The 12,177-nt window shown below is 45.8% G+C and overlaps 1 protein-coding gene across 1 annotated transcript; it reads right to left on the bottom strand.

Annotated features, from left to right (window-relative positions):
- Positions 1-637: 637 nt before the first annotated feature.
- LOC306776026 (hydroxylysine kinase-like) lies at positions 638-11,136 on the bottom strand (the record flags this gene model as incomplete). The annotated part of the gene is made up of 5 exons (XM_079266615.1): positions 11,119-11,136; positions 10,287-10,583; positions 1,514-1,656; positions 1,004-1,184; positions 638-720 (listed from the first exon to the last, which is right to left on the bottom strand). Exons 1-5 carry the CDS (start codon positions 11,123-11,125, stop codon positions 638-640), a joined length of 711 nt encoding a protein of 236 aa, XP_079122741.1. The 5' UTR covers positions 11,126-11,136.
- Between the last annotated feature and the right edge of the window lie 1,041 nt (positions 11,137-12,177).

The following is a 12,177-nucleotide window of genomic DNA, read 5'->3' as shown; positions in this document are numbered from 1 at the left end:
TCCTGGCCTTCGGCCAATGAGACTGCAGCGGTTACCATGGTTTTTTTGGGGGGGAGGGGGAATTCACACCTGAGTGTGAAATTTCACCCAGAGGAGGCTTGTTCTCATCAAACTACAAGTCAGGATGAGACCTGTGCTTGAAACAGTGAAGGCCCGATTCTCTTTGTCCACAGCACATGTTTAAGCCATAGGCCAGAGCCCAACACTATACATTCATTTGAGATAAGCCAAATTCCAGCCATTGATTTACGATATTTGTTCCCATAGTGCAGAGGTATTTAGGTATATAAAGCTTCAATGACCTCTTGGGTAGGACAACTCTTATACAATATTGCTTTTAGGTTGAAAAAGAAAACTTGTTAGCCCACCCACCAGATATGGATAAAACAAAACAAAAAATATATATGGGTCATAACTAGCATTTTGTTTGGATTTGGATTAACTTTGTCCATGTGCCCTTTGGTCATGGACAAGTAGTGTAAAGGGAGTTTTTAGCTTATTTCCAGAAAAAAACAGTTGCTTACCATCTGACACTATTAGAGCGGTGAGAGTAAACTAAAATGGAAAAGTTACGGGTCGGTAAACTAAATAACTGAGCTTTATCGAGCAGAGGCCAACTGCAAAATGAAAAATGTCATCACAACACGTTAAGGAGCTGTTCACTCTTGACCAAAGCGGTGGACCAACAGATGGGCATTGCAGGCAATGCCGCTAGCATGGCTAAGAATATTAAATATAATCGTTTTAAGGTTATGGGAAGATTGTGGTTCAGATAATGGTTACAGAACATGAACCCCAGTCTTTATAAAGGCCACACTGCTTCCTGCACTGTCAGTGAACATTGTCATTGGTTGTAAACTGTGAGTCGTGGAATTGCCCATATGGCCATGATTCCTAAGGATACTGGACTGGATTTTCAAGCAACCTGATAAATTGCATTATATTTCACAGAAAAACAATTTACCAAAAGAGAACATAATGAATGTAGACTTGTTATCTTTACCTTTATGGAAGGAGGCGATTTTGGGCATCACGTGTGACTTATACTGTTTAATGACTGCTTTGACCACTTCCTGCAGGGGGTCTCCATCCATCACTGATAGGTTGCCTTCTATGAGAGGAACGTTGGACAAACTCCAAATGTTGTCGTTGTTTTGTAAGACATCTAGGTTTGGAGATACCAACTGAAAAAGGGAAAAAAATGTTTTATTTTTGCATGCTTTTTATATCGCAACTTTTTGATTCCTTTTAAGCTGCATTTAACCAGTACAATCAGTCTGACAAATGATGGCCCTATAAAGTTGATATGGCTAACATGTTGGGCAATATTCACTCTCCAAATAGCACATCAACTCCTGGAAATAAAATTGGGTCTTTTGCAGATAAGACCTGAACAATGAACGAAAAGACAGTAAATAATGCTCAGTCATTCGTAAATAGCTGCATGTGGAGGTGAGCACCTGCTCCAAAATATCTATTAGCTGAAATATAGAAGTTTGACATTTGAACTTGCTTGTTGCAATGTCGTATCTATGACGGCAGCCAACTCGCCGACATGATAGAGATCTTGCACTGTGACTGGAGATTCTGCGACAGTTTTTCCAGGGAGATAGATCATCAGCCTCACACAGTAGGTCTGAGCACCATGTCCACAGTCTAATAACAGAAGGTGGATACAAAAACAGGAAGATATTTAGTTTACTATGTTGGGATCTAAAGGAGCGTGTTTGGGTTATCAGCATTTAAGAAACTGAATTCTTGACATCAATAGAATTATTGATGTATGTAACAATTATTAATGATTATTAATATAAACGGGGCACCACCCTGCGAACAGGGACCAATAACCAAACGATAAAACTAAGTCTCATAATTAGTAGTCACTCATAATGTCAATAGTCTGCGTATGACTATACATTCAGTGACAGTGAAGGTTTTTAAGTTCGAGCACAGACTACTACATACAGTCTTATCAAATACATATGCACAAGTAATCACAGACGACTGCTCCTGAAAGTATAACAGAGTTTATTGAATCAAAATAATAAATGATCAAATCAATTAATATTGCAACCAACAAACGTTATCATACAATTTTATATGCCTAAACTAAAGAATGAATAAAATGGATGAGGGTGTATGTCTGTGTGTGTATGTGTATGTGTGTGTGTGGGTCTGTGGGTGAAGAGGAAGGAGTCTTACAGCTACGCTAAAGACTACAAAGATGGCGGCGTCGAGTGACGCTGGCCAAAGGGGAGGGGCCTTAAGAACTACAGCTAAAGACTACAAAGATGGCGGCGTCGAGTGACGCTGGCCAAAGGGGAGGGGCCTTAAGAACTACAGCTAAAAACTACAAAGATGGCGGAGTCGAGGGACCCGGACAAAATGGCAGACTGGGGCTGCTGTGCGTAATTCACGTTTGCCTGGGCAGCACGTGATGTGAGGCGCTCGTTTGAACGAGGTTCCCCAGGGGTAGAATTCGGAGCTGTGTGTGTGTGTGTTTCGTGAAAGGAGGAAAGAGAAAAAAGGTGGGGGCTCATGAATCAGACTTCTGCGCGCGGTGCGCGTTGTAGTGAGCCTGAGTTGGCTGGCTCTATCACGCATAAATATACCGCTGTCGTCTTGAGAACTGCCGGTAACTTATGCCGTGATAAACCACGCACCTCAGCTCACTCACCGAGTCGAGTTAATGAAAAGAGAACTTCCACACGGAGTGGAAGACAATGAATGAAATTAATCCCAAAGAAACAGTCATAGTTGATACACAAATACAGCGGCGCTTCTCTGCGCCGTAATGATTGCGTAATACCTCAATATCACGCGACAGTCTTAAACAACAAAAACACGGGAATATCAACATATAAATGAATGGCCTGAATTAAACTTAAGTTAATTTAAGCTAAGCTATGCCCAAATGCCAAGAATCTTACTTGTAGATGCTTCGTTGCAACGTTGAAGGGTTCGTGAGCAAAGTTGTCCTTTTTCTTCGAGAGGAAGGGGGGGGGGGGGTGCTTCTCAGCGCGGCGTTGAGCTGGCGCTGTTTCGGTCTGTCGTGGCGTGGCTCGGCTGGAGCAAACGCAGACGTGATCTGTCCTCGCGGCAGGGAGGGTGATCTAATTTCGGCTGACGGCGTGGTCCGTGCGTCTTACCGGGAATCGTCGGTGAAGGAGGGAGGCGTTGTCGTCTTTCCTTCGCCGGAATGTGTGCACCAAAAGAAAAAGAAACAAAAAGCGCTGAACTGATCGCTGAAGCAGATTCGTTATCGCGGGCTGTTTCATCCAGCGAAACGGCTTGTCAGGGTTTGAGTAGGGTTGAAGGGCCGTTGCTTCCTCGTGGCCTCGTGCGCGCTGGAGGGGGGGAGGAGAGGCCGATGTGTCTTCATGCGTCCAGGACGAAGGTCCGGGCGAAGAGAGCGGTTGTGTGCCTCCTAACTCAACCGAGGTCGAAGGGGGAAAGCAAGGAGGTGTGATCTGCAGGCACTTTTATAGAACAGAGGTCGAACCACAGGGGTCCTGGGGTCTCTTGGCTCTCGGCCAATGAGATTGCAGCGGTTACCATGGTTATTTGGGGGGGGGGGAATTCACACCTGAGTGTGAAATCCCTTTGCTCTCCTCAAACTACAAGTCAGGATGAGACCTGTGCTTGAAAAAGTGAAGGCCTGATTGTCTTTGTCCACAGCACATGTTTAAGCCACATGGTCAGAGCCCAACATCCCCCCTTTGTTCTGAAGAGCGAGATGTTGGCTTCGGTCTTTAGAGCAAACCAAGGGCTGGCATGTGCATCCATGTGGTGGGGAAACCTGAAGAGGTGAGACAGTCCAAGTGTTCCTGAGACCAAAAGCAGTGGTTAAAACAGGCAGTGTTCATTGTTCATAGAGTTCAAGGTTCATAGTGGTCAAGTTCATGGTGTTCAAGTTCAGAGTTCATTGGCCATAGTGGTCAAGTTCAGAGTTCATTGGCATCTGGGCAGATGACTAAGGTGGCATCTGGGCAGATGACTTTAACTACTTCTACCTACATCTACTATCATACACAATTCAAATCATAGGTGAGCAAAACATTATTCCCAAATAATTCAATCGCTATTATGATGTTGTGATATTCTAGCATTGTGGCACAGTGTCAAAGAAAGTAACAACCCAAATAAACAAAACACAAAGAGAGAGAAGGAAAGAATAGAAAGACAAGAAGCAGGTGAGGGGCAAACAGTGGTTACTGGTTCCACTCCTAGACAGGACTGGAGTCCGTCGGTGGAGCAGTCGTAGGTTGGCTACGTGGTGTTATGAATAGGAGGGAATCCAGTTAGTCTGTCGCTTCTGGATCTATTGGTACATGATATGTGCGTCTATCTCTCTCTGATCGGTAGATTTAGAGCGAGTCCTGTGTCTAAGTTTTAGAATCTATCGATATTGGAGTTGCGTTGCCAAGACTATAGGCCAGAGGTACCTGTGAGGGTTGCATAACAGTAGTGGTAGCAGATTTACAGATTTCGTTAGCACGGCTAGTGTGACTAGCTAGGCTGGTCTTTCGCTGCTCCAGCTGTTGACAGCTGAGCCTTCTCGGATGAGGTCCTGGATTAAATCTGACTGCTATGGCAGAGGTTATGTCCTCTTTGGTTACTTCTGGTAGAGTCTATAAAGCATGCAAAGGGTTCTCTATGAGAGTGGAGCATCAGTTTACAGTCGCAATGAACGTCAGGTCATGCAACTGTTCTGGTTGAAGTTGGCTGTGTTAGCGGTTAGTGCATGTCTACAGGGTGAGTTGGAGCATGCAGTTAAACGTCAGTAGTCAATAGTAAGCTGCCATTCTGCCGGTTGGTTTCGGCACTGGCGAGATTAGAGTGTACTTCCTGTGAAGTACATCTCTCTAAGTTTCTGTTGTCAGAGAGCCCACCCCCCTCGCGCTGTTTGAGTGGCGAGGGCAGATATCCCACATTACCGTCAGCACTCAGGGAAACGTCGCGAACAGTTTCACTCTGGAGTGTGTCATGACGGGCTGGTGATATCTCCCTCCCCCCACCCTCCTAATTAGAGATGGAGACAGGTCCGGCGCACAGGTCAAGTTCAGTTACCTACGGCACTGGCGACTTGACAGAACCGGCCGATGACTCGGCTGAAAGAAGGCGGTGGCTTCGTTGAACAAGCTGGAGGTGGCTCATGCTGAGAGAGCAGGAGAAGAAGGCTTAGTTGACGAAAGGTTTTACGAGCTAGGGTGCTCGAAGGGCCTCTAAGGTTGTGGCACCCTAGAGGTGTATGCGAAAAGGTGGGGGAACACATGAGGCTCGTTTCTGACCCGGAGTCGGGTAGAGCAAGAGTGTTATGACCCCCCAGTAGGACTGAAGAATATGTATAGATTTATACATAACGGGCATTGCCTTTGCGAACAAGGTCGCCCAAGAAGGTTGAAGAAAGAGGTGCGAAATGGGAGTGGTCGTTTCCGGAAGTGTGCTGAGTTCTCTTCCCCCCCCCTTACTACGTCGACTTGGCAGCAGGGGGAAAGGTCACTCGGCTTAGTCAGGTGGGCTGCGAGTCAGCGTTACCTGATGTGTTGCCCTTGAGGGCGTCTTTCACCCCCCCTGGTTCCGTTGGTCTTTCGACCGCCAGGGTCGTCTGTTCCTCGGGGGTGACCAGGGCTCGCTAGGCCAAGTCCTCTCGTCGTCTTCCGACGCTAGGTCGGAGTCGCTCGACTGTTGGATGCCTAAGACTATGGCGGTGTCTTCGTACCGATTTGTCGGCCGTCCGCGTGTCTTCCATGCAAGTTGCGCATATTTCCTAATCTCTGGCAGGGTGAGGTTACTCGTTCTGCAGTGCATAGTAACATCGTATCTCACGTTGTCGTGGAGATTGTGCAAGAATAGCGACTTGAAGGCATGGTCTTCTTCTAGACCTGGGGCGTTACGTCCTTGGAAGTACGCAGATCTCAAGCGCCTGAAGTAGTCTCTCGGAGACTCTAGCCTTTCCTGGGAAATGGCAAAGGCGCCGAGGGTGGCAGAAGCTGGGTTAGAGTACAGGGAGTACTCCTCCCTAAGGGCGTGACAAAGGGATGAATAGCAGTCGCGGATGCTCGGCTGGAGCGTTTCAATGAAAGCGTGGACGCTTCGCGCTGTGGTTTTCCACACTAGCTTTAGCTTTTCGCGTGATAAGGGGCGCGATAGGTCGAGGAGGCAGCGATCGATCTCCCTTGGGTAGTGATCGATGCTCGAGTCGTGATTATCGGGGTTGAAGCGCTCTACGTCTTTTACCAGAGGCTCAATCTGTCGAGTATGCAGGCCTCCAAGGTTGATGGGGCCTGGGCCGTCCGAGTCGTCTGAGTCTCCATACTCGCGATGGTGGTAACGACTATCATCCTCCCTCCCTGAGGGGGATGGGGTCAGTTCTTGTCGCGCGCGTGAACTGCGTGGAGGATTGCGTTCGCCTGAGGTGGTTTTGAAGCCACCTGGGCCGTCTAGGACCTGGTGTTGGTCCTCTCTCCTCCTGGTTGGGGATGTCGCGTTCAAGAAATGCAAGGTGGTTCGGGTCTCGGGGAATGAGGGAGCCGAGACCAAGAAATGACTGGGCTGCAAGGCTCGGTAGGGGGTAGCAGTACCTACCGGGGTTGCTGGAACACCTTGAAGCGCTTTCAGTTTGTCATCACTCTCTGATGCTTTAGAGAGTTTTAGGTTGACCTCTCTGAGGTCACTGCGCAGGCTACTATTTTCTGACTGTAGGGCTCTACAGTCACGTGACAACTCCTGAACCTCTGTTCGGAGTGTCCAGATCTCGCGTTGCTGCTCGTCGCTCTGTGCCCGGGTTCGGGCAGCTTGCAGCTGCATTTTCTGATGGTAGATGAGCAGTATTTCGCCGATTACGTTCTGAATCAGGCGCTCTCTGTTACCTGCTGGGTTATTTACATAAGCCACCAGCTGCTCTAATTGCTCGTCGCATAGGACAGCAGTGTATTTTGCAAAGTACTCTCTTTCCTTTGCTGTGAGTCCGAGGACATCAGCCACCACATCTCGTAATGCGGTGTCTTCTGGAGCTACAGCTCCAGGAATGGGGGGTTTCTCGTTACTCATTCTCTCTAATGAGCACGACTCCCAGTAGTTGTTAATTCCCTAGTGTTAGAACGGAAACTGTTAGTGTTACGGTTCTCAGTGAAATGTCTAGTTCGGTAACTTAGGATTTCTACTGTTAGATGTTAATTACTGTTAGTGTTACGGTTCATGCAGGCGCACAGTGAAATGTCTAGCTCTGTGACTTACGTTTCTACTGTTGCTGCTCTGAGGTATCACTACTGCTTTGCAGCCAGAGGTGCGAAAATGCTAATGTGGTTTAGCACTTTGGGCCTGTGACAGCTGTGTGTAACTTATTTGGAGGGATTTAAGAAAACAAGCAAGGTATTACAAATAAAACGATCAAATCTACTACACAGCTGGCTGTTAGTTTAAGAAATGAAACGAATAATTAAACCTGGAAACGAAATAAAATTTCGAGAAGGGAATTAAAGATTAAGATTAAAAATCTGGATTTAAAATCAAAAATTTAATTACAATAAGACAAGATTTTGAAGATCAAAGCCTACCTATTTTGGGAAATAAGTTTCAGGAATTTAGATCATTCAAAAGAGGAAAAAAAATAATTTTTCGAAAAAAAATATTTTTTGGAAAATTAATTATTCAAAAATAATTATGGATTACTGTGCATATATACTGTAACAAAACTGGAATAACGTACCCTCACACGGGGCACCATTATGTTGGGAACTAAAGGAGCGTGTTTGGGTTATCAGCATTTAAGAAACTGAATTCTTGACATCAATAGAATTATTGATGTATGTAACAATTATTAATGATTATTAATATAAACGGGGCACCACCCTGCGAACAGGGACCAATAACCAAACGATAAAACTAAGTCTCATAATTAGTAGTCACTCATAATGTCAATAGTCTGCGTATGACTATACATTCAGTGACAGTGAAGGTTTTTAAGTTCGAGCACAGACTACTACATACAGTCTTATCAAATACATATGCACAAGTAATCACAGACGACTGCTCCTGAAAGTATAACAGAGTTTATTGAATCAAAATAATAAATGATCAAATCAATTAATATTGCAACCAACAAACGTTATCATACAATTTTATATGCCTAAACTAAAGAATGAATAAAATGGATGAGGGTGTATGTCTGTGTGTGTATGTGTATGTGTGTGTGTGGGTCTGTGGGTGAAGAGGAAGGAGTCTTACAGCTACGCTAAAGACTACAAAGATGGCGGCGTCGAGTGACGCTGGCCAAAGGGGAGGGGCCTTAAGAACTACAGCTAAAGACTACAAAGATGGCGGCGTCGAGTGACGCTGGCCAAAGGGGAGGGGCCTTAAGAACTACAGCTAAAAACTACAAAGATGGCGGAGTCGAGGGACCCGGACAAAATGGCAGACTGGGGCTGCTGTGCGTAATTCACGTTTGCCTGGGCAGCACGTGATGTGAGGCGCTCGTTTGAACGAGGTTCCCCAGGGGTAGAATTCGGAGCTGTGTGTGTGTGTGTTTCGTGAAAGGAGGAAAGAGAAAAAAGGTGGGGGCTCATGAATCAGACTTCTGCGCGCGGTGCGCGTTGTAGTGAGCCTGAGTTGGCTGGCTCTATCACGCATAAATATACCGCTGTCGTCTTGAGAACTGCCGGTAACTTATGCCGTGATAAACCACGCACCTCAGCTCACTCACCGAGTCGAGTTAATGAAAAGAGAACTTCCACACGGAGTGGAAGACAATGAATGAAATTAATCCCAAAGAAACAGTCATAGTTGATACACAAATACAGCGGCGCTTCTCTGCGCCGTAATGATTGCGTAATACCTCAATATCACGCGACAGTCTTAAACAACAAAAACACGGGAATATCAACATATAAATGAATGGCCTGAATTAAACTTAAGTTAATTTAAGCTAAGCTATGCCCAAATGCCAAGAATCTTACTTGTAGATGCTTCGTTGCAACGTTGAAGGGTTCGTGAGCAAAGTTGTCCTTTTTCTTCGAGAGGAAGGGGGGGGGGGGGTGCTTCTCAGCGCGGCGTTGAGCTGGCGCTGTTTCGGTCTGTCGTGGCGTGGCTCGGCTGGAGCAAACGCAGACGTGATCTGTCCTCGCGGCAGGGAGGGTGATCTAATTTCGGCTGACGGCGTGGTCCGTGCGTCTTACCGGGAATCGTCGGTGAAGGAGGGAGGCGTTGTCGTCTTTCCTTCGCCGGAATGTGTGCACCAAAAGAAAAAGAAACAAAAAGCGCTGAACTGATCGCTGAAGCAGATTCGTTATCGCGGGCTGTTTCATCCAGCGAAACGGCTTGTCAGGGTTTGAGTAGGGTTGAAGGGCCGTTGCTTCCTCGTGGCCTCGTGCGCGCTGGAGGGGGGGAGGAGAGGCCGATGTGTCTTCATGCGTCCAGGACGAAGGTCCGGGCGAAGAGAGCGGTTGTGTGCCTCCTAACTCAACCGAGGTCGAAGGGGGAAAGCTGGATTCTCTGTGGCCTGGACAGGGGGGGGGGTCCGGGCGAGGAGAGCGGTGTGTGCCTCCTGTTACCCCCGGAGGGAGAGTTGGAAAAAGCTGGATTCTCTGTGGCCTGGACGGGGGGGGGGGGTCCGGGCGAAGAGAGCGGTTGTGTGCCTCCTAACTCAACCGAGGTCGAAGGGGGAAAGCAAGGAGGTGTGATCTGCAGGCACTTTTATAGAACAGAGGTCGAACCACAGGGGTCCTGGGGTCTCTTGGCTCTCGGCCAATGAGATTGCAGCGGTTACCATGGTTATTTGGGGGGGGGGGAATTCACACCTGAGTGTGAAATCCCTTTGCTCTCCTCAAACTACAAGTCAGGATGAGACCTGTGCTTGAAAAAGTGAAGGCCTGATTGTCTTTGTCCACAGCACATGTTTAAGCCACATGGTCAGAGCCCAACAACTATATAGTCATAACTCTGTATGATCTGGTTTACAACTTGAAAGATCATATAATACTATTTTAATAACGAAATTTACTACTAACAAAATCCCTTGCCGGAGTTTTCTCTTGGCCGATTCACTCTGGGCAGAGCTGGTGATGTTGCTAGCATAACATATGCTAGCATAACATATGCTAGCATAAGTCCTATTCTCAGACACTTATTCCACACACTTATAGTGTACTAGTGTGTTTCTGTATTAACAATGGGCGAAGGGGCATTAGTTTAACCACGCACCTCTCGCATCATGTGATTTTAGAATATTATGATTCGAACGAAGTGAAATGTTGTGAAATTGGACTGCAGCAATATGTTGCTATTACCTATTTCCTCCATACTCATGAGCTGCCCAGTGGTGGTGGGCATGACTGTCTGAGTAGGAACTCCATGCTGGTGTAGAAAGGACATGGCCAGGGTCTGCACCTCAATCCGGGTGGTATTCTTACTGTCCTTCGAGTTCATGATCTTCAGGACGTACTTGCTATCCTCCTTGTCTACTACGAGGAAGTTCTGGTCCATGTAACTCGGCAGGGTGGAGATCTCAGTTATGGTCACTCCGTAAAGTTGCAGTGTCAGTTCGGTTGCTTGCTGCGGGGTGAGCGTTGGCCTGTGTTCAACAGCTGTGAGAGTAAAATCAAAACACAATTTTGCAAAAAGTTTATAAACTGTGACTTGTGAATCAGCCAAAGTTCACACCAAGTCCAGAAACACATTTTCAGTTCAGTCACGTGGTTAAATTAAAATGACAGGGAAACTTTGCAGAAACTATGCCGTTTCATGCTGTGCCTTTTGGTTTTTTGTTGTTCTGTGCAGCCAGCATTACAACAAACTTTATTCAATTCAATTCAATTCATTTTGTATTGCCCAAAATCACAAATTGGCCTCAGAGGGCTTTGCAATCTGTACACATGTGTCATCCTCTGTCCCAGGACTCTCACATCGGTACAGGAAAAACTCCCCCCAAACAACCCTTTAACGGGGAGAAAACTATAAGAGACCTTAGGGAGAGCAACAGAGGAGGGATCCCTCTCCCAGGATGGACAGAGGTACAATAGATGTCATGTGTACCGAATCATAACAGAGTGACAACACATTACATGCATATGACAGCACTTGAGAACATTATGTTATATTTAGATGTTATAATGCACTTACCCATCATCCGTCTCTCAGCAGAAAATGTGAAGAAGTGAAGGGGAAAGGGTGTTACACAAGCCTGGAACAAGCGTGAACAGGTTAATCATGGTATCTACAGGCACCAGTCAAACAGGCTCAAACCATTTTGCATCAGTGTCACCTGCAGAAACAAAGTAACTGAGTTCCAACTTCCCTGCTGTGTAAAATCGTGAAACAATGAGGTTCCTGATCACTGACAGAGACCACTGTTGTCTGCAGTGAAGTAGTACATCTGATACTTTATGAAACTGGCAAGACGGCAGCCATAATGGACTAAGTCCTACGAGAGGTTAAATAGTGACATACATACCTGTGAAACTCAGATCATTTACGTTGTGATACCATCAACAACAACTGTAGGAGCCTCAAGCAACATAACCAGTGTCCTCTCTATTGTCAATACAGGTGAAGCATTATGACTTATATTGATCATACTGAGATACTGTGTTGACAAGCTTTGGGAAGGAGTTATTTGAAGATCTTTGCCATCAACTTATGGTTCTTTACTTTTTAAATTATTGGTAGACAGACTAGATTTTTCATAAAAATAATACCACGTATGATTTTGGCCAGAAAGTCGATTACAGCAATTATGATACATGACTAATACCCATAAAGGGTCCGATTTTTATTTATTTTTTGTCATCAGTCAAGCCTCCATTGGAAGCAGGCGCTTATGAGGACCACACAAGGGCAGTTTTACATGAGATTTTATCCACGGCTATAACGACAGGAGCGTACTAAAACAGCTGGTCTGACAAGTTCTCAAAGCACATTATTAAGAAAATGGAAAGCTTTGATGTTTTAAAAGGAGTTTTTGAATGTGAGCTACATGTGAGTTAGTTCAATTAACTTCCTACCAGCAAAAAATGAAATGAGAAGCAGGTCACTGTTTTATAGTTTCAAACTGCATCTGCAGTTTTAAGAGATTTGTTGTTATTTGTTTAGTAGTGATAGTTGTAGTAGTTGCATATAACCAGTGCATATGACCTTGTTCATTAATAATAATGTAGGCTAAATATGACAATAGAGGACTAT

The sequence above is a fragment of the Melanostigma gelatinosum genome (assembly GCF_949748355.1).
Source record: "Melanostigma gelatinosum genome assembly, chromosome: 4".
In the NCBI taxonomy this organism is placed as follows: domain Eukaryota; kingdom Metazoa; phylum Chordata; class Actinopteri; order Perciformes; family Zoarcidae; genus Melanostigma; species Melanostigma gelatinosum.
This window is presented reverse-complemented; position numbering and strand designations above follow the sequence as displayed.